Below are 24,335 nucleotides of genomic sequence, written 5' to 3'. Positions count from 1 at the left end.
CAGTAAATTCACTCGTACTTGTGTTTGAATGATAATACTATGTAGGTTTACTGTAACAAGTAACGAGTTGCTGGTTTGACTCTTGAATCAGAAAAACAAAAACTTTTGTAAACACACTTTGAAAACGCTCGATGTATGCACAGTGTTCAGCAGCAAAACACTGGATTCCATCAGGTTGTGTGAACAAGAAGCAGTGCTGCATATGTACCTAGTCAAATATCCGTGGACTAACAAGTTAAACTACAATAGAGCCTTATGTTAATCTTTTGTAAATATTACACTGTACTCATATATTTCAAAGTAAAAAAAAAAAAAAAAAAACCTGAATTAAGCAAAGCATCCTTGTGCTAATTTAGACATGACGAATTGGTGAAGTCATGCCATGTAAGACAGATTAAAGTGTGTCGTAAATACACTTTCTGTATGGAGGAGTTTGCGCAGATGTGAGCTGGTAAAACAGACTCAGCATTAAGTAAATAGTAGGTGTACACTTCCATTTCTCAGAATGTCGTAGACTATTTGAAGACAGGAATTACATAAAACTGGGCGGGTGCAGTTTATTTATTTTTTCTACCTTTCTGTGTGATTTGTTTCCTGGTTTGCTTTTAGTACATACAATCATACTGTTAAGTAAGCCCGCCTTTGTTACACAAAAGGACAATTTAAAAAGATCTGCGCAATGAAGAGAAGAGCTTTGGCTTTTAGGGACATGATAAAGAAGCATCAGGAAAACATGGATCCTCGAAAACTGATGCGCCCAGAGGCTGTGGGAGGTTTTGCCGACTTCATGCTCAACAAGCAGTCTGAAAAAGAGCCAGACAACAGCTTTGACAACAAAGAGATGTGTGAGTACACAAAAACAAAACAAAAAAGGATGGAAAACAAATCAATAGCCTGTGGTGACTTGTTTTCTTCAGAAATGTGCCTTTGGGTTCATATTGTTAAAGCTGGAGTTAATCATTAGCTACTCATTGTGGAGGAACGAATATATATATACATATTTGCACAAGGCCGAAACTTGGGTGACTCCGTGGCACATGACACAGATACACTCATACATGTTCTTGGACAGGTTGTGCATGAAATGCCACAATGCACCATCTCTTTGTTTATGAAGCATACTAAAAGCTGTTACACACATTGAAGAATATAGTATGTATGTATATATCCATATCTAAAATCTTCTGTAGTGCTTGAGGCAGAGAAGCAGTTTATGGAAGCAGCTAAAAGGAATGATGTGGAAACCATGAAGACTCTTGGAAAAGGACTTAATGCCAATGCCAAGAATGTGGTGGGTCATTACACTGCTTTAGATCATATCACACAAACACACTGAAAGACTGATCATTTCAGCAGCTTGAGTGAGTAACATACTAACTGAGTTATTTTGCTCAGCATAATAGGACTGCCCTTCACTATGCAGTAGCAGGCAAAAACAAAGAGGCTGTGCAGCTTCTTCTACAGCGCAGGGTCAAGGTGGAGCAGAAAGATAAGGTGAGAGGGTTTGAAATGCCTGCACCTGAAGATTGTACATAGACAATAGTTTACGTATGTTTTAAGTAATCCCAAACTTCTTTTTTGTTTTCTGTCTGACAGTACGGTGTGGCTCCCATCCATTTAGCTGCTTGGTTTGGCAGTTTGGAGATCCTGAAATTATTAGTACAGGCTGGGGCTGAAAACAAGGTCGAGAATGAGGTAAAAAAAAAAAAAAATGGAATCTTTTTTTTTCTCAGTGACTGACAGAGAAAAAATACCCAGAAAGTGGGTCATCTGTCTTTTTATTTTGTGCAACATTTCTAAAAAAAAAAAAAAAAAACCTGTTTCTCCTCAGGCGTGTGATGATAAATTTTCATTATCCCTGATTTTGAACCTAACATTTTGTTACAAACCTCAGGGGAGACACACATTCTCTTGTTGTATTACACTTTGTTACCTATTGAAAATCAAGTCATAATTCTTTGACAGAGGCAACTATGAACTGCTTAAATAAATAGAAAATATTTTATAAATTATAACAATTTTTTTCTACCTCAGGAAGGACTGAACATTATACACTGTGCTGCTATCAACAACCACACTGAGATTGTAGAGTATATTATTAATGATCTGCAGATGAAAGAACTAGACAAAGAAGACCAGGTACCTAGATGACACATTTTTCAAAAAGCGAGTGTTTAATTTATTTTCTAGGCAAATAATTTCAGACCACCAGACTACACTATAAATACACTGATTGTGTTTGTTTGCATCTCAATTCTTATATTTCAGTCAGGGCACCGGTCATTTGCTTTGGCAGCAGAGCATGGGTGTGTTGAAATGTTAGAGATGCTGATGGAGCCGTACAAAATGGCCACCATGAAACCCAACAAGGTGTGTGTCGACTTGTTTGTGTGTTTTTGGTGCTACTCTTTATCATATATGGCCATTTTATGATCACACATCTCAGTGTGATCGTATCTGTGTTAAGACTTTCAAGAAAGCTCAAAGTAAAACACTCTTTGATGCGAGTTGCTTCCCTCCCCTTCCTTCTGCCAGAGAGGGGAAACGCCCCTGCACTTAGCTGCCAGGAACGGCCACTTGGATGCTGTCCAACTGCTGCTGCAGAGCTTTGATACTCGGGATGAAGTCAATATGGTAGATAATCACTGTAAACATCTTCTCTATCATAGTTTGGTTTGTGACAGTGTGTGCTCAGTGGATAATCCACTGCTGGATGGTGGCTCCACTCCATTGGATTAATTAAGATGCATCAAACATGTTCTGGTTTCTATTATATAACACAGTAAACTGTGTTCAGCTCTGGCTGGAAAATTGTACTTTAAAATTTTAGTGCTTTTGGCCAAAGATACTCTCAGCTATGATTGTTAGATATCTGTTACAATCATTACCTGTTATAAAATAATTAAAAAGCCCCAGATAAATTCATAAACCAGGTCGTCTGCTATTACTTTGCTGATTCCCAACCAAGTGCTGTCAGTGTATTTAGGTAGGTTAATTGATTTCTGAATTCTACCTGGTGATAGGCCTGAAAACACTGTTACATTTTGGAAACTGATGGATCTGTGTTGCAGGATGGTGAGACAGCTCTGTATCAGGCTGCAGATAATGGACAGGAAGAATGTGTCCTGGTCCTCCTGCAGGCCGGATGTGACCCCAACATCCTCACAACGGTAAAATAAGGAACTATACCGATCCAAATAATAAAAGCTTTAATGTCCGTCTGCTAATGATAGTGCACCATAAAATGTTTGAAATGGGTTAATCCTTCGGGCATCATCAAAACAAGCTGAACACCTCTCTTGTAGGCTCAGTGCAGTGCCCTCCACCCAGTTTCAGAGAGAGGAGACACATCTCTTGTCCAGCTCCTATTGGAATACAAAGCCAACCCAGATTTTCAAAATCAGGTAAGCAAACACAAGCTAGAGGGCAGTAGTACACTATTCGAGTTCACACACACTACACCATGCTGAAAGTTCACTTTTTGGGCTGATGATAAGTAACAGAATATTTTTGCTCTCAGAACCTAGAAGCTCCTCTTCACCTGGCAGTGAAGAACAGTCACATCCCTGTCATCCATTCTTTACTGGAGGCTGGCTGCAACATTAATGCCACTGATAAGGTATACTTACCCTAGTAAGACAGTAAAATAACTTGTCAGCAAAGATGTACACAACATTAAACTAAGAGCATGTTCGCTGCATTGTATTGTGCTTTCCTATGCTATAAACATAGAGGTCCCAGACTGCTATGCATCTTGCTGCAGAGCTGGCCAGAATTGAAGTCGTAGAAATGCTTTTGAAAGTCGGGCTGGATCTGACACTGCAGGACAGGGTAAGAATTGTAACATACATTTCTAGAGTTAATGCTGTGCATTTGTCATTTAATCATGTTCCTGTATATCTGCACACCATTTTTCAGGACATAATCTTAGCCGTCCAAATGACAAACAATAAAATATGATCATTTTAAACCACAGGAGCAACAAGATTCAAACCTGACACATTACATTTCTAACTAAAGCTTTTTTTCTATGTTTTGTTGTGCATGTTGGATTTGGAGTAGCAAGGTAAGACGGCTCTGGGCGTGGCAGCCAGAGCAGATGAAGTGATTATTGTGGACATGATTATCAAAGCAGAAAGATACTACGCCTGGAGGACGGTGAGAGACAGTCGAATGATACTTGTACTTCTACTTTTCTGCGTGTGTCATTATACTGTATATTCTTGAGGCTTTAAAATCAATATTTGCATTCATCACAAATGTCACATTTGCCATTATCTGAAACCCCTGTAATACTATTAAAGGATCCACAGTAAGAAATGACTCACAGCCCAGAAATATTTGACAGCAAATACACCAAGAATTTAATTACACACATGCCTGAGTCCCTCCCGTCTTTATTCTTAATATGTTTAACTCTGGTATTCATATTGCTAATCATGTGCGAGTGTCTTTCCAATAATCTCTCCCTATGCTCTCGTGCTCTCTGAGGCTTGTGGCCTTCATCAATCTGCTGACATGATTTAATTGCCCTTTTAGGCCAACCCTGAGCTTAATGAGAGTCTTCACAATGAGTATCCTCTAACGTTTAAACTTGACCACCGCTTTGAGACCAGGCAGTTTCGTTCGATGGCCTGGCGCCTGGCATATGAGCTCCTAAAACCAGGAGAATGGAAAAAACTGGCAGAACATTGGAACTTTACTAAAGACCAAGTGTCCGCCATCGAGGAGCAATGGACAGGTGACCTAACTCATACTGACTGGACGGTTTTGACTGTGTGCTTGGCAACTACCCGATATTCTATAACATAAGCATCTTGTAGCCAATCATTTCTGATTCAAATCATTTATGAAAATTTGGCTATATTTTATAATTGGCTTGGCTGAATTTTGGCTTAAATTGTAACTTTATTTTTTATTTTTCTAAGTAGACTGGCTTTATTTTTTTCTGTTTTATCTTCCATGCTACAGAGACGATCTTTTCTTTACTGTTCAGTGTTGTGTGTTTGTTCACAGGTCAACAAAGCTACCAAGAACATGGGAACAGGATGCTGCTGATCTGGCTCCACGGGGAAGAGCTGGCTCAGAGGAGCCCTGCTAAAGAGCTCTACCAGAGCCTCATTGCCACAGGAAACAGCAAAGCTGCAGGTACATTTAGTTTACACATTTTTTCACAACAAATAATGAGGAATATATAAACACGTAGCTGTGTTGCTTAGGGATGTTTGCTTCAATGTTATCACAGAACATGTTCATTTGTCTCACAGATAAGATGCGGATGGAGACAGAGAGTGCCAGCAATAAGAGCTGCAGCATTTCATAAGGAACACAGAAATATACGGACTCACAAAATTAACTCCATCTAAACATGACCGTTGATTATGGATCTGTAGAGGACATTTGCAGTAAAAAAAAAAAAAAAAATTTATTTTAAATATGAAATTGGGGATCAGATCATTAATCAATTTAACAACCTGCAGTGTTGGACAGTGAGTCACAGAGAAAATGACAAACATTTTAAAAATGTGATTTTACACATTATACAGTGCAGTCTCACCTGTGCATAATTAGTTTTTCATAGAAAATAAAATGTACGTTTTAAAATTCTAAACTGTTCAGCTGGTGAAAATTACATTTACATGTGCATTTCTAAACACCTGCAGTACTTTCCTGAGAAAATTTCTATTGCTTGGGAAATTGTGCATTTCACATTGAGGGATGAAAGCTGCTATATGCTCACTTCAAATTTAAAGAGCAAGATCTTATTATTCCAAGATCTAAACATAAACTGGAGTAAAAACTAATGTCATGGTAACTATTCTAAGGATTTTTGCATAGGACGAGTTGAAATTGAAATCTAGTTTAGGTGTGGTCAGTCAACTACTTTAATAGAGTGTACATGGCTCGTGCTGGTGTGTGATTTGGATGAGCTTTTGCCTCTGGTGGAGCTGTGGCCCTGTTGGGAGGAGCGCGAAAACTTAGCAGCCATGGCCTGACCAATGGTGAGCTGAAAGAATAAAAGAGAAACATAAGAAACAACTTCTTTTTATCCAGCTTCATGTAAGTAAAAGTATACACACAGATATAATGTAATGATGCATGCTGGACCATTACCTGTGTAACTGGATGATGGCGTTCAACCACTACAGAACTCATGGGCGGAGCCACACTCATCACCTGGAGGTTGCTACGTGTAGCCTTACCAACGTCAGGTTGTGCAGCGATGCGAGCTGTTACAGTCTTTGATGGTTTTTGCTGACTTGCTGTGACAACACGACCACTGACCTGAAACAATGAACGTAAGGTATAAACAGTTCGGACCGCTGAGAAGATCATCGGTGTTACCCTACCCACCCTCCAAGTCCTGTTCACCTCCAGAGTGAGAAAAAGAGCTCGGAAAATCACTCTGGACGCCACCCACCCGAGTCACCACCTCTTCCAGCTCTTACCGTCTGGCCGGCGCTTCAGAGCTCCAAACATCAAGACAGCCTGGCACAAAGGAAGCTTCTTCCCTCAGGCCATCCAACTCTTAAACTCGTAGCTCTCCACCATTCCCTTCCACCACCTGCACTATGACACTTGCACCTTTTTGCGCTTTGCACACCAATTAGTTCCCCTTTCATCCTGTTTCTCAGGTTATCTGTGCATTTTTCTCAGTTTTTTGTAGCATTTATGTTTACTGTTTGACCCTTTGTAGCATTTGTATTTATGTCTGTTTGCACTGGAGTACCCCCCCGGACCTAAACAAATTCCTTGTGTGTGTGTGCACACTCACTTGGCAATAAAGCTCATTCTGTTTCTGATTCTGAATATTGTATATGCAGCAACGACACACAAGTATTTCTTTCTACAAAACGTAAGTAATTCTGAAGAAACTATAGATCTACATGACTAAGGCTAACCTGCTTTTGGGAAGTTGCAGTTCCTCCAAGTGGGAGTGAACTGTGCACGACTGTGTGGGGGGCGAATATCTCTGACCTGGACATGGGGGCACCAGAGCCCACCTGAGGAAAAAGAAATCAGTAAAAACAGGAACACGAGTGGGATTTAGAGGAAGTCAATAAAAACACATTACGACTACTTGTGTTTTAGTGGCATGTACATTACAACCAAGTGAAGATTACAAAACAATCTAAAGACAAATTATGCAACTACAAAAGCAGCTTTGAGAAGAACCTTTCATTAGAAATTGTCTCACCATATTGTCAGCTTCACTGTGGGAGGCAGGGTCCGGGTGGTCAAAGTGCACTGGGCTGAACCGTGAGGAAGAGACTGGATATGGATGAAGTTGAGCCAGTGTAGCAGAGGCAGTGTCATCCTGGGGAGGCAGAAGATCTGTATGAAAAAAAAAAAAAAAAAGTCAGTGGAGAGTAGGGGGATATTCCCAGGACGGGATACCAGTGTACAATAAATACTTGATTTACTCTGTTATACATACAATCTCATTGGCCCCTCCCTCAGTCAGCACTCAACTCATTTATCATTCCTTTAGATCAGCCACTAAACAACATTTATGGAGTCTGTGATGCGGTTAACAGTTTTTAATGAGCTAGTTGTTTAAAAAGATACTCTCTAAAAATAGGTCTGAGTGGTTTTTCTGTTACAGACCATGCTGGTCATGAACTGGAAGTTGCTCTGGCCGTCCCTCTGTAGCATGGAACATGCTCAAAGCCTCTATGTTGAGAGCACATACACCTCTCATAAAGGCTTTCTTCATAGATTCCTCATAGCGCTCGCGCTCTAGGTGTAGTCTCTGAATCTCTGCCTGGGCCTTCTCTATAGCCTCACAGTGCTGTGGAAAGAAGACAGCACAGAAAGAATCAGTCATACTGCCAACACCACCTGATGTTTCTTCAATTTCTCTCTTGCACACAAGTTCTTTCTACATTGACATGAAAACTCCTTAACACAAAGCACCCAAAGGTTAAGGGTTTAATAGTAAATTGACAGATACACACAAGTCAAGCAAAATCATTTCCCACCTTCTCACCCTAAAGAAACTCTCTGCTTGCTTTGGCTGTGGGTTTAGGAGTATTGTCCTGCTGAATGATGAAATGTCACTCAATATGTTTTGATGCATTTAGCTGAGTCTGGGTACACAGAATATACCCGAATACCTCTACATTCACCCTGTTGCTTCCATCAGCAGTGAAACAATCAATAAATTCAAGTGGTGTCACTTCCATTTCTAAGAGAGAATCACCGCCATGTTTGACAGATGAGGTGGTAGAGTTTGAATCATAAGCTGATCTTTTTGTCTCCACTTTCCTCTTTCCATTAGTTTCATGAAGGCTGATTTTTGTTTCACCCCTTCATAGATAGACATATATATGTGTGTCCTTCATCCACATATTTACCTCTGACAACTTGGCCTCATACTCTGTAGACAGGCGGCCACAGACCTCTTCAGCCCTCGCACGGCAAGCCCGCTCCACCTGGACCTTCCAGTGTTTCTGGACCAGAGAGTGCCAACCCAGCCACACCTTCTTCTTTAGCTGCAAATTGTAGTGCCGCTGTGCTACCTGAGCAGCATGAGCCTGACATGGAATGACAAAACCATGAAAACATTCAGAAACAAGTAATTGCATCCATAATTCATTCTTGTGCAGCTGTAATACATTGTCTCTTGTGGTGCATTTTCTGTGTAACTCCACTTAACCTAAAGAAATGCCATGAACAGCCATTTATGTTAACATGAGTGAAAGTGCCATGGTTATTTGTCGGTCGGTAACTCATGCAGAGACTGAACATTTGCATAAACCGTTAAATTGTACTGACAGGAATCCAGAAACATTAAGATACATTTTTACATAAATTTCCCAGCAGATTACCCACATATAAAAATAAGTAAATGAAAAAGTATACTATGTGATTGAAACAGATGTGACGTTGCTGTTGAATGCACATTTTTGTTTATTATTGTCTGTACAAAAGTGTTTTCATCAATTTCAATCATTCAGCACTTATTATCCAAAGAACTATTTTACATTCTATACAAATCTTCATCCAGCGGGAAAAGCCACATTGTGATTTGTATACCTCTTCTTTAGCCTCAGTGTGTTGAAGTCTCCAGTGGGTGAAGGCCCTCATCTTTTCAAGCTTTTGTTTCTGTCTGTCCAGCACCCGGCTCAGGTTCACAATTACCTGAGAGAAGACAAATCACTCAACAAACTGTCAGACTAAAAAACAGACATGGCGTTCCTCATTTATTTCCACTGAGTGCTAAATGGGCAAGTGAGGAAAAGATAAAGTCTGACAGCTTCAGCACGAATTAAGCCCACCCAGTCAAATTTTCTAACAATAGAAATGTCTGGAAATCAAATCTCAGGTACCTAGTACAACCAGCACATTAGGTACTTGAGAAAGCAAATAAATACACATGTAGTTACCTCATCTTTTCTCTGGTTGGAAGTTTCGTAGGTGTGAAGCAGCCCCTTTAAGCTGTCTAGCTCTGCCTTTAGGCCATCTGTCTGGGCTGCACACCTCTCCCTCTCCTTCCTCATCTCCAGCTTGTGTTGCTCCACAAAGGACAGCTTCCACTTCCGTAGCTCCATCAGCACATTTGACTAATTAGGGAGAATAGGGTGGGACAGTCATGTGTTCATTACACTGCTGTGGTCAACATGAACAAAATATACACACACTTCCAGATGTTTTTTTTTTTTAATTTAAACAGGTCCACTAAAAATAGAAGACCCAGCAAAATAGAAGAACCTTCAAGATTTAATCCCAAGCTAAATTTTGTTAGATTAATTTCTGGAAAACCTTAATGAATGTAGAATTTTGTTTACAGTTCTGGTGTGGCTGATGGGTTTATCTGGAAAGTAAAACAACAGCTTTACCTTTTCTTTGATTGTAACATTTATTGTAACACTGGCTAAGAAACAACCAATTCTATCAGTATCAGAAATGCCAACATCATTTACATAAATCTATGGTTCTGTACTGCCTTTCCCTAGGTTAAATTTTATAAGCACTGCTTAGCAGGTCATTGCTTGTCATCGGCAAACCATGAATGAGCAGTAGAATGTCAGAGGAAAAGGACAGGAAGGATCCCACATGAAGCCATCCACCTCCTCCCAACTGGCAGACACAATTAAAAGGTCAGTGGTTCCATGAGGGGTAGTAGAGCTGTCACCCCATTCAAAGAGCGTTCTTCAGACTCAGACACTTTACATTCCCCTTATAAACTCTGACCTCTTCCTAGACTTGGACCACAGCATTTATTCAATTGAATTCATTTCATTCTGGATTTCTAATTACAAGAATATGAGAAATTTCAATGTGAATCTAATATTCTCATTTATTTCACTCACACATTTTTGTATTTTATAATTATCATTTAATACATGTAGCATCTGAGATTAACAACATGAAAAGCCAATATTTTAGAACATTTTAGCTTTCCCACTGTGTATTTTTTCTGTTGCATGAAGTACTATAACACACAATTTAATAATTTGCTTTTTAGATTGTTCTTCACAATGTGTTTTACCACAGATTTTCATGGTGTAAAACTTTTAAATGATTAAAATACATGTTTTTCATATTAAATGAACCACTTAGTTTAATAAATTCAATATATTAGGATAAACCTACCTGACAGGTTTAGGTTTATTTCACTCTAAACTGCTGAAGTGCAAACAGAAAGTTAAATGGACTTGGAGTTAAATGAAGCCCAAAATACACCACTGCTATTGTATGCGGTGTACATTAACGTAGTTATTTTTCCACTTTGTCAGAGCCCTACATGGTTTATGACCAGCTCTCAAGCAGACAGTAAATAAAAGCCATTAAACTGAATGAGTGCAGCAGGACAGTTCTACAGCATGAGGAAACTGACTAACCTTTAGGTTGTTGCTCCACGTGTTGAGAATATTCTCCATCCTGCTTATGTTCTCCTCTGAGATAAACAATTCTGTCACAGCGGACTCCAGGGGTTCTGGGCTGTTTGGCCGAGACCTATCAGACACTGTCTGTATCCTGTCTGAAGCAGGGTCTGAGAGCACCGACGCCCTGCTAGATGTCCGACCAGCCATATCTTTAGCTGAAATATAAAGGGGGAAAAGAAAACACAACCACTAACAGACAGATAATCACTAGAAAATGACACAAGATTGCAACTAGATGGTAATGGTATTTCTAAGCAGATTTGATATTGATAGAAATTAATACCCAACTAGATAATACACATAAATATGTGTCTTTTTAATTCAATTTACCATGAGAGGCTCTAGAGTGTGTTGAGGGCTCAACTATTACAGGGGAGGCCTGTGAAGATCTCCCACTCCTGCTAGAATGTCTCCCATCCTCAGCTTCAGTGGTGGCATCTAAGATAGATAGATACATACATAGACACTTTATTGATGTCCTGGCAAGGAAAACCAGGTGTTACACCAAAATAAATAAACAATTAAAAATGAAAAACAAAAAGGGGAACATGGGCAAGGAAAAACACAGGGAAGGCACAATGATAAATAGATACAAAAGGAAATGTTGCTAAAATGCTCAAATGTAATAAGTGAGTAAAATTAAAGGCAAAAGTAAAATGTTGGAAAACAAAATAGAGATTAGAAAAAGTGACGCTGAGAATGCTGAGTAAGAGCACCATGACTCCTCGTCCAGGAATACATTTATGTCAATATCTTAATTAAATCCTGCAGAGAGAAGAAAAAGCCTACACTTTAAAGAGCAGCACAGGCAGAGTGCCATAAGATCATTACCAATCCACCCGTCTGCTTTTTACATCCCTGTGCATTTCTCCATGACAGTTAGAGCACTAAACCTCCAATGGGAGCTGCAGCTGGAGCTGGGAATGGATGGGGCTGATGGACTGTTGAATATGTAGGTATGATAGAGGAAAGAGATAGTGGGTACAATCCAACAGACTGCTATCATATGTATCCTGACTAGACTGGTATACAACCTGAAAATATGAGGATGATAACAGATACTACATTTCCATGTTGTGATGCCAAATCCTTTTTGACAGATGATAAATCAGAGGGGGTAGTGTCTGAAAAGGCTCAAATTGTGTTTCTGTCTGAAAGGCTTAGTGAGACGTGTCTTTGTGAATGTGGCCTGCATAAGAGAGGAACCACGATACCTGCTGGGCATTTTGATGTTGTGTCATCTTTTCTCTGGGAGATCTGACTTTCTGCAGACAGATGTGAGGTGCTCAGTCGCTGCAAATGAGCACTGGTGAGTGTCTCAAGCTTGGGTGTGATCACAGCATAGCGGAGGAGCTCCTCATACTCATCCTGTTGATCCATTAAACAACATGAACAAAATGTAGCATTGGGCTTGAAGCTGTAACACTTTTGTGAAGCAAAGACACTGTTATATACAGGCTTTTCAATTGAAGTACATTAAAGTAAACAAGTAAACAGGTACAATGGCATTAAATTGATCCTACTTAATAGAGCTGTACATTTGTGTTTCATCACCTGCAACTCAGAGGACACAGAACTGCCTCGATCTGAGTCCTTGGGCAGGACAGGACTGGTTGTTTCCTCTCCGTCTGAGGACATCTAGACAAAAATGTGCATAGTTGGAACAACGCTGGTTTAATGAAATGCTACGTAGCCTACTTTATGTATCAACATAAAATATTTATTATAGAGCCACACGAGGATTTACACCAAGAGTTCACGTAGCGGTAGCTAACGCTAAGGTTTTCTGTACATAGGAGCATCTTACAGGACCAAATGCTCCAGATAATTTCTGATTTACAATATATAGCGTTATGTATATAGAACACAGCGTACTCATAAAAAAGGTGACAAAACGAAAGGCGTTAAAGTGCTCGTAGTGATGTGTAAAAATAGAGAAACAGAGAGCTAAAGGAAACAATGCAAACGACTAACGTTAACTTAAACGCAAGTCAGAAAAGACCACAAACTACACAAAAACAACACCAAACTGTTTCACTGCGTCGACATGACGAAGTCATACCCACATGGGCAATGTGCACTAACATTACTTGATGTTTACCTGTTTTAACCCTAAGTATCTCTGCAGGCTTGTCGTCAGTTAGAAAACGCTTGTTATGCCGTTTCAAACCGTTTGACTCTTTAACGACAGACTCTCTGATTGGCTTCTGTTTCAGAAGGTCATTGTAGATCGTCTCTGATTGGCTGAAATGTTTCCATGACGACGGGAAGCAGAACAACGCCAAGTTCATTGGCTGCTCTAACTAAATAAAATCTAACCGTGCAAGCGTTTTCTGTGATTTTGGGCAAGTCGTCTCGTTTACTTAACACTTATTTTGCCAGCCAGTAGCAGAACAGAAGGACATTTAGTTAGGACTTGGACTTAAAGGATCATAAGAGAAATAATAAATCACATAATAGATCAACTTTTGCTTTAAGCTTTAAGCTAACACGTTAAGCATCATTAGGCTTTAGGTTTAAATATCAGTGTATGAAAAGGGTGTATTGTTATTTTATGGTCTAATCTAACTAATTAAAATGTCAACAAAGTGAGTTTTATCAGTAATCTGGCTACATAGAGATGATCTAATTTATTGTCATAAAGAAGCAAATTTACCTGTCTAAAGAAGGTGTAAGTCCTTGGGGAATACCACCACCCTGTAAATCTTCCTGTGGCCATTTCTCTGATGTTCATCTAAGAAAACACAGAACAGGCATTGGTTCACAGTCTGAATTACAGCAGTGTCTTAACCCCTTGAGATCTAGTGATTAACAGTATTAAAACACATATGTGGCTAAGGCCTACAGCTTGGCAGTTCTGGGCATGGACAGACTCCACAGAGGAGACATATGGTCCCGCTCAGCCGTGGCAGAGCTGCAAGCAGCACTGTTGGCCTGGGGCCTCGACACCACCTGGCTGAACGCTGGGAGTACTTTACTGTCCGTAGGTATCCTGTCAGCATTGTCAGGACCTGCAGGTGGACTCTGAGAACAGGGAATACATGGTATTGTCAGCGGTGACAGAGCTGTAATCTCTTCAGAAACAGCAGTTTGATCACAAAGTGTTGAAGTGTAACACTGAAATCAAGGGTTCAGTCTGATACAGTTAATTTCAATATATCATAGAAATAAACAGAATGACCAGCTAGTGCAAGCTAGGCCTGGTGCAGACATGTTTCAGCACACACACACGGACATAGACATACACACACACACACACACAAACACACACGCATGAATTTTATTATTGCATGTGTTGACAGCTGATGCAGACTATGAATTTGAACCAGAAGTTTTAGGCACTGAGGATAATCCTTGCTGCTCCGTGGGGAGTGGAGGTTTCCTGTTGAATGACAGGAAGTCGTAGCTCCCAGATTACTTATTTCCATTTCAGAGCACATGATTCATATGTTTTGAAAGGTTTTGGTGATGTGTTCATCACCATTCTCTTACAGGGTTGCTTTCTGTCATCCCAGCTTAGCTTGTTAGGTCTGCTACCTTTTCTTTTGTGCCATTGATGTTCAATCAATCAGTCAATCAATCAGTCAACATTTATTTTTACAGCACTTTGCCACAACTGTGCCCAAGGTGCTCTACGCAATAAATAAGAATGCAACGGTTAAAAGAATTGCAAATTCAATTTCTATGGTTTTCTGCTTTTTGTGTAGGTTATTAATAAACACTGCATGGTGCTTGGAGACAACTGCAGAGTTTGAGCATGCATAGTAGGCCAGGCTTTAAAAATATATTTACTGTATCTGTCTTATATATATATATATAACACATCAAAGAAAATGGAAATAATGCACTGGCTATTACCTGGCATTCAACCCACTTAGACCAGAGTTTAAGATAGTGGCAGACCTCCCTTGTGTAGGCACTCTGTATAATGTTTTCCTTTTGAAGCAGACAAAGGTAATGAGCAACTGTTGATAGATTAAAGCCAGTATTTCTGCCTCAAACCCTTCTTTATAGATCCCTTTTGTAAATTTCACCTTGCTTTCAGCAAAAGAAATGCACCTGGGTTTGTGAGTTGAAATGCAATTCAGCTCACATTCTTCTCTCATAGCCTGTTCAATCTGTTCCAGGACAATAATCACAATCCATTTGACTTTCTTCCCCCTGGTATTTTAGCTCAGGTACGTTAGACTCTTCAGGACTATGCAATGGTAGACAGAACAGAAATTAGGAAATAATGTTCTGTGCTTATACAAGTTGACTTTGTTAAGGAACTTTTTTTTTCATAGTATTTTACGTTTACACATATTTAGATTTATACAGATTTCTGAAATTGTATTAAGTCCAATCCTCTTGTTTTGTGTCTGTGTTTTATTTTGTCATTGTGAAGCTGCCGATTACAAACTCAAGCCATGTAAACAAAAATCATTTCTGCCCTTGATCGATTCTTAGTCAGAAATATTTACAGAGAGCCATAATTCCTGAAGACAACAACTAATGCGCTATCATCAATCGTAATGTTATCAACCCATTTTTTTTGATGACCTCTTCCTGAACACAATGTTGCCGGAATCCAGAAAGACTTTTTCATAGCTTCCCACTGTTTTCAAATTTGTTTTAATTATATTTTGATGGACCAGGACTTCCCCCTTTGGCCACGCTCATCCATCACATTTCTCAATCAGTGACACCAGCGTCCTTTTGTTTTGATTTCAGAATTCACCAGTACTGGTAAACACATGTTGGTATTTTTCACACTGAGATAACTTATTATTAACAACCAGGTAAGAGAGAACAGCACAGCATAATGTTATTATTATGCAACATCTATGCAGTATGATAAATGCTGAGTCCAGCATATAGTGATCAACCAGGTGAGTGCAGGCTGAGAGGATAGATAGAGACTAAATCAGTTAGCCTGAGCCTCTGTCTCCACAAGGCACAAACAATTACCATCACTGTCCATATCTGGTTGTTAAAATCTACATGAAGATCAGCAGCAGACAGCTGTTCCATTCTCATTCCACCTCCTCCTTTTTAATTTCTTAAGAAAAGCTGGCAGTAACATCTGTTTTTGAGCTTATGAATGTGGCATGTTTTATGCATGCCATACAATATCTTTTATATAGAACCTAAACTATTATACCACACAGAGCATACATTTTAAAATCAGTGTGAAAAAAGCAAACTGCATGCTTCTATTATAAATTCAGTGTTGTATGTCGAGGTCTCCCTTACACAAGAGGTTTTACTCTCAATGGGACTTATCTGGTTAAAATGTGCAAAAATGGTGTATATAACATACTAGTCATATGTTGTATATAAGTCGTACAACACAAGCAGTACACATGGAGAAGATGGGAGGAATGCCCAAATTGCTTGGCCAGCAGCACCATATTAGTACAAATAGTATCACTTTCACATCACCTACATCCAATATTCTACATTTACTGAACACAGGATAGGAATTCTTTAACGTGACAGCTTTTCCTCATATGTGTAATCCTCCAGTCAGCAAGCTCTGGGAAATGGAAAAAAATATAGTATTTTCACGACAACAAAAATGCACTGAAGTTCTTGAAACTCTTTCTTCCTTGTGTGCATCGTTCTGTGACAAAGATGTTTAAATCTTAGAAGGGAAGAAAGAAATAAAGCATTGGCATGCACAATGGACTGTGTGTGTGTGTCTGTATGTGTGTGTCTGTGTCTGTGAGTGTGAGGGTCATCCTACTGTCCCGCACATTAAGCTAAGTGCTCCTCAGCTCTCCAGCAGTAATAAATGGAGTCTCATGGCTTGAGGGAGGGGGTTGTCTCCAAACTCTGAATCAAAAGTAGAGAGTGTCCCAGGACCCAGGTCACTGCTTCTGTGAATCATCAAATTCAGAGGAAAAAGATAGATGCTTTTCTTTTTGTTTGTGCACTTGTGAGTGTGTGCATGTTTGTCTGCGTGTGTCCTTGGATGCTTTTTGTGTTCTGTGCACACTGTATGCATCATTTACAGTCCTATTCAGAATCATTTGTGCTAAATGTATGACCACAGAGAATGCCAGCCATCCATAGTATGGTGTTTAAACTCAGTAAGCAACTGCACAACTGGACCGTATACTGTTAACTGCATTTTCTACATGTACGGCATTTTAACATGCAGCAATTGAGATGCAGTTTTTCTAAAATGCGAATAACAAAACAGATGGACAGGGTGGAATACATCAAAGAGCTTGCGGGTAGTCACTTCTGCAGTGGTGGTGCTGGTGTAGATTACAGGCGCTGATGATGTGGATACGACAAGACTGAATGTCCCTGTGCTTGCATCAGTCTGTCACTGTTTTTCCCCCTTCTCTCACTTTCTCCAGGAAACACTTGCAGGTTTCAGTGGGTCTAACAATACAAGCAGTCACTGTCTCACAGTTCACCTAAAGAGCCTAGGTTTTCTCTAAGAGCCTGTTAGGTTACACAATTATTGCAACAGGAATGTAAAATCTTTGAATGCTTCTAGTCAGTAGTTATAAATCATAATTTGCAGGCATAACAGGAGTGAAAGTGCGTTATTGCTCTGAAATTGCATCAAGGTCTTTACTGCACAGGTTACTTGATGCTGTCAAATTAAACTCAGTGGAGTGTAAATGAAAAAAATATGCTGTAAATAAGAATAAAGGTAGTTTGTATAGGGCTACATATTATCTGAACCATAGGAACCCCAAGCTATGGAGACAAGTAATAGAGGGCACTGGTGGAGAGATTGGAATTGGATAGTAGGCTTTTGCTTTTTTGATAATATATCACAGCTGACTAATAACTTACAGAGGGACTCTTGCGACTCTGCAGAGAAGACTTTTAAACATGCACCTTCAGAGAACTGGAGACTGTGCACAATGGTTAAAGTGTTTTCACCTTTATGGCAGCAACACCCGAACCAGGCGCACCATGCGCACCCGGGACGCCGACACGCTCAGTTGTAGCTCAGAACCACGGACAGCTCACTCCGCATAACAAGGTGAGCTCCTAGACAGCTCGACTTTTATGAAAGCGGTTATGGTCGAAGTTGAAGTCTGCTATTTGGACGCACTGAAATGCACTGGATTCAGTCCAAACCTCGCAACTCACATGTACGAAAAAAGTCACAAACTTTTCGATTTTGCATGATTTTTTTTTTAAACCTGAACGACTAACTTTCGCCTTCACCCAGAGGCCCATCATGCTTTAACTCTTCCCCTTGACTCAAACCAAAAGCCATTGCTCACATTCATACTGAACAGGATGACAGGATGGACGAAAGCACCAAGTCGCCCGCTGTAGTCTGTGCGTACATTAGACCTTTCCCATCTGTTTAGCATTCATGCGTCGCGGTGTTTCACGTCACTCAGTCTCCTAACTAGATTGTTCTATCAGACGGAATTACCCGCATCACTCAATGAAATACAATTATTGATTACACTGCTCCCTCTCTCCCCTCCCTCCCTGCTCCCAGCGTCTCTCTCTTTGGCTCTCTCCCTTTTCCGAAGTGCTGCAGCGAGAGAGGACTGCATCGAGAAAAAAAAAAAACATTGTCGTGCGCTGGCAATTACCTCTGATCCTATTTTACAACAAAAAAGCCCACGAGAATTTTTTTTTTTCCTGCATAAAGCGAAGGCAGAGTCTGATGCAATGGTTAAATATCAGCTCAGTCCACTCTTCTCGCCATAACTGAAGGTAAGTAATGACTTTTTTCCCCCCACTGAAAACATGTTATTTGTGTAACACTTCAGAGTTAGAAAGACTCTATATTTTCAGTTTCAGTCGCATATATTCAGCTGAAGGAACAATGTGATATTGTTGATTCACACGCATCTTTCCGATGATATCTCCAACTAAGATCGAGGTTGGGAACCTCATTATTTATTCACAAGTTTGTGAATCATTTGTTAAAAGTTGGGGTTGTTCCAAGGCATGCATCTTTTTTTTTCTTGCCTCCTGCAGAAATACAGAGAAACTGGCATCATTAGGTAAAAGCAGCTACAAGCATAAGAACTGATAAACAAGGGATGGAGTTTCAGTTGCTGTAGGTTTTTATTTGTGGAATTCAGTTCATTATTTTTGGGTGACATAAGACTTTCTGTGGATTCATTGTGTACATTTTAGTATAAATGGTCTGTGAGTAAGGTCTGTCTGTAGCCTTTACTGTAGGTGGCTGGTTTATGAATATCACTGACTGGAGCTCGTAGTTCACTCATCTTTTATTCAGTAGCAGGGTTTAAGTGAAATACTTGTCCTTGGCATGTAAGGAAAGTTTGGGGTTATTTGCTGAGGACTGTTCATGCTGTACTGCAATTCAGCCACCTGCCCCGGGGCAGTTAAAGCACTATGCACTGCTGCCAAAAAGAGGAGAGGATGCGGGAACAAGCAACTGACTCATCCGTGAATTGCACCTCAAGAGGCAACGAGCGATTGACAGGCACACAGCCGGTCAACTGGAAACATGTAGCAAAGTGCTCTGTTTGCAGTCTGAAGGCTGCTGTAGTGGTCCAGCTGAGTTAACAGTAAAGGTGGGGGATAAAACGAGGCGATTAAACGTCGCAAAATGAAATCACTTGGCCCACTTCTCATTATGATTAAGAATGCCCCTTCTCCACATTCAGCAACATCTCCAACTCAAGTGTCCACTGACCTGTAATTTTCTTTGTTTTCCTAAAGTTTATGCAGCATCACTTAAGCTATTTTAAGAGGAAGACATTTTCTAGTCCATTGTTTCCTTGTTGAAGAGCAGAAACAGCTCAAAATACAAATGCACTGTCCCAGTGATGATGTTGTAGAAAGTAGGAAGAGTTTTAGAAACGATTCTGTTTGTGCATCTTGTTTACATGTGAATGTAAATAGAGGAATCAAAGAATCATTTTGTCTGCTTGAATAGCATGAAATGTTATGTAAGGGACTGGAGACTGATTGCTGTTTTTTTTTATTTTTTCTGTGACTATTGACAACCATTGTGAATTTAATGCACACACACACATGCAAACAGCACACAGCACAAGACACACTTTGACAAACTGAATAATTAATTGCTAACAAAAATCACCAGTAAATGTGCCGCAGATTGCGTCTCTTGCCTAATGGCTGTTAGTGCATCACCGTCACACAAAAGATCTGCACCAGACAGTGGTGGCACATAATATTTGATCTCATATGTGAGTACTGTGTTGTGTCAGCAGTGAGGTTTGACAAGGCAGGGAGACCACAAAGGAGAGCAAATAGACATTAGCCTGACATAAAAAAAAGCAAAAGAAACAGCATCCATCTCTGTAGCTCTTTAGCTCGTAATAGGTTTTTTTTTTTAAATATTATGTAGCATATTAGGATTTAAATAGATTTGCAGTGTGCTCTTTGTGCACATTTTCCTGAACACATGCATTCTGTATCCTTTATTATTTTTTAAGTAAAGAAAAGGAGATTCATGATGTTATACAGATGGGAATTCCTTTCCTCAGCTAACCTCAACACCTAAGGGATTGGAGGCCAAAGGAATATGAACAGTGCTAGATATAAATTGTAGGAAAGATAGACTTCAACCTGCTGCAGCTTCATTTTACATCTACACAGACATATCCATTTATCTGTATGATGTAGCATGCAATCAGTTGTGCTTTTGAAGTTTTTATGGTAAGTAGGTGTGACATGATTTGTTTTACATTTTCATCGTTAAACAGTTCTTTTGCCTTTCAGAACCGTTTTCTTTCTGTGTGTTTATGTTCTTTTTAACCAGCCACCACATATTCTGTTATTGATACTCTCCTGTCCTCCCCCCACCACCAGCTCCATCTCTCATCCTGTCTTCCCTCTCCACTCAGTCAGTAATAGCATCAGTGTCTGATGAAATCTCCTAACAGAAGACGTCCTGGGCTGGCTGGGCCTCTGCCTTCCAGATGAGGTCATGGGCTCTCTGTTTTTGATGGGATTACATTTGGCTCTGTCCACTTTGAGATTGGACCTGTTCTTTCTAGTTCTAATTAAACAAATAAGCAGTCACATGGCTGCGCTTGCACGTCTTTGAAAGAGCAGAGCACTAACACGTCAAACCTGACTGAGATAGAAATAATTTGAGTTTATCATGGAGCAAGGTACAGAGACTGTAAACCTAGTTCAATGATATTTAAAAATAACAGAGAAGGGCAGAAATGTGATATTTCAGCAAAGCCACAACCACCATGAATTTATTACAGCCTTTATTGCACTAAGAATAGTGGCTGTAAAAAAACATAAAACACTGTTGCCGCCATTGTTTTACATCATGATCTTTTTTTGTACTTTGCAAGCACCAGTGTCTGGACTATTGCACTCAGCCAAAAAAAAAAGAGCACTATTGATTTTCCTTTAAATTCTTGTGAAAAATATTAAGTGTAGACAGAATTGATTTTTTACAAATTGTTCTGACAACCTGGATGCCAATACCCACCTCTTTGGTGACCACTGAACTCAAGGTCGATCACTGACAGCAGTCATGTTAACAAAGACAACTGCTGATCTGTACTGTTTCATTATGTTTTAGGGTCTTTCTATATACAGTATTATTGTGTAATTACTCAAAATGGTCATTACTAGCTTCATTGCTGTGTCAGTTTTAACTAATGATTCATGATACACAAAGAAAAGAGTGCCAAAATAAACCAGGTTAGTCAAACAGACCCAATAAAAAGCAAGATTTTTTGTTTTACTTTTCCCAAACTGGTTGTTCTGGGTTGAATATATGTCCCAAACTCCTGTAGGTTTAATTTCTTCATTTGTTTTTTTCTGTTCATAAAAGAGGAAATCTGGGGCCAAGTGATACTTGACATAGTGTTTTAAAGAGGGTTATTTTAAAGAGGTTTAAGGAAAGCAGGGCCACTATCCATCATACAGACAAGAGGTATTGCCAGAGCAAAACCTATTTTCAGCTATTCTCTCATGGTTCACAGCATTGGTGTATGCACCCTATATTTAGTTTCTTTATTCTAGTTGTACATTGCAGCTCTACCCTTAGGCACCATATGGTTATAAGTTCCAATGCTCCAGTTTTCTCATCATGTGATAATGCTGTGAAATGAACATAGGTAATGATAAATAATTAGAGGACATTGATAAAGATTGACAGTTTGAGAAGCCTAGTGGTTTTAAAACTAGCAATGTCTTGACTGATATTGGGGCTTGGGTGAAGAGTATAAGTTGGCAAAAGCACCAGGGAGAAGAAAGAATGAACATTATCTCCCAAACAGGACTCAGGAGAAACAATAGATGTTATAGGGAAAACCTGAAAATGATGGGAGGTGGTAGAGAGCATTGTTTGGAAGTGCTGGTTGTTAGCCGGTTTGACTGTGATTGCTCCCGTTGCTCAGCCTTTCTGTGCTGTCAGGGTCTCGTCAGCTGCGGTCAGGTGAGGTTGGTTGTCTGTGTGCTCGGTTGTCCTCTGAGCTTCATCACAACTGACAGCAGGCCTCACTATACACTCCATTAATTCTCTGACAGGCAGGCACCACCAGGATGCACCCTTTTTTGCTGGTTTGTATGTGTGCATGCTCATTTTAAGTAAAAATGTGTGTGATAGTCGACAAACTGTAATGGGCCAAGCCCAGAAAAAAAAAACAGTTTGGAGAAACCCTATAATTCTAATTTAGGATTTTTGAAAGATATGAATATTCTGCAGTGATCACTGTTATACAAAATGATGCAATTGATCACGTTAACCCCTTGTAATGTAAAGCTCACCAATGATTCAGAACAATTGCTTTTGAACAAAGAAAACAGGCTGCTAAAAAGATTACATTATGAATCATCCTTAGGACAATATCTGAGTCACCACTAGTGTAAATGCTGGTATTAAAAAAATGATCGTCGAAGTGCAAAGGAGTGCACTCATAAGCACTGATTGTCATCCAACGAGCCAAACAGGATTAGTAGAGTCACCATGAATCAGCAGTGTCATTTTGCATGGTAAAATTGCATTATGGGAGCAGGAGCTGCCCCAGTGATTTGCACCCTCCTGACAAGGCTTCAGTGTTCATTAGAAGCTGTGGTGAGCAGTTCGTAGACACACAGGAACTGCTCACACTGGACAAGTCTGACCTCACACACACAGACAGACACACACGTCTTGCTTGTGAGAACACTTATTGACAAAATGCATTCCCTGATGGCTAACCTTAACCATCATGCCTATATGCCTCACCTCAACCCTTACCAGCCAGTGTCCTTATTTCAATAGAGTTATGATACAGATAGTCCATAGACACGTACACACAAGTACACACGCACACACACACACACACACACACACACACACACACGCACACACATTTGACAGTTGTGATGATCCCCACCTTACTTCTAAATATGCACTATATTTTTATTTACAAGTATTAATGACACCTTAATATTTACCTTAAGTAAGCAATTTAGGATTTTCCCATTTAATTGATTAAATTTCTCAGTGATTTTGTAATTTTTTAAAAATGGTTTTGTAGATAGATAGATGGATAGATAGATACTTTATCTATCTTTTTTTTTTAATCTATTGTATCTCTGCTATGACAGATTATAGAATTAACAGGCCAGAATGTGCCTTTGGAGACAGTGTGATGATGAACTGTGGATCACAGTTTGAATACTCACATTAAATCGTGTTTCATCATTTGTGCTGTTAGACTAGGGTCTCCCTCCCTGCAGCACTGGCCCGCCAACATGGGAAAGGGCTTCCCCATCCATGCTGGGTGCACACACACTCACATATGGGCATGACGTTTGGGTGTGTGAGACAGTGTATGTCTGTATTTTTTCATGTTGCATTGACCTAATTGTGGTGCTAAATAGACAAAAACGACACAAACATAAAGGGCTTAAGGAATAGGTATTGTATGTGTATGTCCCTGTATTTGTGTGCATATATCTGCTCATGACCATTTCTCTTTTCCTCTTTTGTTTGAATGGATTAAATATGACAGCGCCGTTCCGGTTGGATCGGTGCTCTTATTACAATAAACCAGCTCTTTACTGTGGGCAAATTGATTTCGGGCAGAACCTTGTTTATTAGCCTCTGTTTCTCAGAGCTGATCATGAGTCAGCAGATTCAGCATTTCTGTTTAAAACGCTCATCTTTTCAAAACTAAGGCCAGCTCATGAAATACAGACCAAGGTGGATGCCCCTAAAAATGAATTTTAAAAAAGAGATACACAACCAACGCCTGTTTCCTCACATTACTCCAAATGATTAAGAAGGCCTTAGAGAACAGTGAGTAAATGATTAAAGAGGGAATGTGGTGTCGGTGGTGTCACCTCTTTGTGTGGGATGGTTACGGGTGTAGTGAACACTATCTGATGAACATGTCCCTCTCTTACTTTCTTTCTCCTTTCTCTGATGTCTCCTCTGCCCTTCCCCTTGCATGTTCTTTTTTTTTATGTCTGTCTGTTTCCCTTCCCCCATTTTTTTTTAGCCTGGTCGATGAT

The 24,335-nt window shown here is 39.8% G+C and overlaps 2 protein-coding genes across 2 annotated transcripts; one reads left to right on the top strand and one right to left on the bottom strand.

Annotated features, from left to right (window-relative positions):
• Positions 1–592: 592 nt before the first annotated feature.
• ankdd1b (ankyrin repeat and death domain containing 1B) lies at positions 593–5,463 on the top strand. The gene is made up of 15 exons (XM_026322621.2): positions 593–845; positions 1,191–1,291; positions 1,396–1,494; positions 1,597–1,695; positions 2,035–2,139; positions 2,269–2,370; positions 2,536–2,634; positions 3,072–3,170; positions 3,306–3,404; positions 3,521–3,619; positions 3,733–3,831; positions 4,063–4,158; positions 4,540–4,741; positions 5,017–5,148; positions 5,268–5,463. Exons 1-15 carry the CDS (start codon positions 680–682, stop codon positions 5,321–5,323), a joined length of 1,653 nt encoding a protein of 550 aa, XP_026178406.1. The 5' UTR covers positions 593–679; the 3' UTR covers positions 5,324–5,463.
• Positions 5,464–5,839: 376 nt separating this feature from the next.
• On the bottom strand, positions 5,840–13,067 carry poc5 (POC5 centriolar protein homolog (Chlamydomonas)). Its single transcript, XM_026322620.2, has 13 exons — positions 12,994–13,067; positions 12,447–12,530; positions 12,107–12,260; positions 11,223–11,330; positions 10,848–11,047; positions 9,390–9,566; positions 9,040–9,144; positions 8,358–8,537; positions 7,609–7,792; positions 7,199–7,335; positions 6,903–7,004; positions 6,115–6,285; positions 5,840–6,007 (listed from the first exon to the last, which is right to left on the bottom strand). Exons 2-13 carry the CDS (start codon positions 12,528–12,530, stop codon positions 5,873–5,875), a joined length of 1,737 nt encoding a protein of 578 aa, XP_026178405.1. The 5' UTR covers positions 12,994–13,067; the 3' UTR covers positions 5,840–5,872.
• Between the last annotated feature and the right edge of the window lie 11,268 nt (positions 13,068–24,335).

This window comes from Mastacembelus armatus, chromosome 9, assembly GCF_900324485.2.
Source record: "Mastacembelus armatus chromosome 9, fMasArm1.2, whole genome shotgun sequence".
NCBI lineage: Eukaryota > Metazoa > Chordata > Actinopteri > Synbranchiformes > Mastacembelidae > Mastacembelus > Mastacembelus armatus.
Note: the sequence above shows the minus strand (reverse complement) of the source record. Positions and strands in the feature narration are given on the sequence as shown.

What these genes read in the sequence shown, in the direction of transcription:
- poc5 (XM_026322620.2), bottom strand. Translation starts at nt 12,530, where the DNA reads ATGTCCTCAGACGGAGAGGAAACAACCAGTCCTGTCCTGCCCAAGGAC. An exon ending in ACACTCTAGAGCCTCTCATG is followed by an intron (nt 11,048 to 11,222) that starts GTAAATTGAATT and finishes TTTATATTTCAG; the next exon opens with CTAAAGATATGGCTGGTCGG. An exon ending in CCAACCAGAGAAAAGATGAG is followed by an intron (nt 9,145 to 9,389) that starts GTAACTACATGT and finishes GTCTTCTCTCAG; the next exon opens with GTAATTGTGAACCTGAGCCG.
- ankdd1b (XM_026322621.2), top strand. Translation starts at nt 680, where the DNA reads ATGAAGAGAAGAGCTTTGGCTTTTAGGGACATGATAAAGAAGCATCAG. An exon ending in ACATTAATGCCACTGATAAG is followed by an intron (nt 3,620 to 3,732) that starts GTATACTTACCC and finishes CTATAAACATAG; the next exon opens with AGGTCCCAGACTGCTATGCA. An exon ending in ATCTGACACTGCAGGACAGG is followed by an intron (nt 3,832 to 4,062) that starts GTAAGAATTGTA and finishes GATTTGGAGTAG; the next exon opens with CAAGGTAAGACGGCTCTGGG.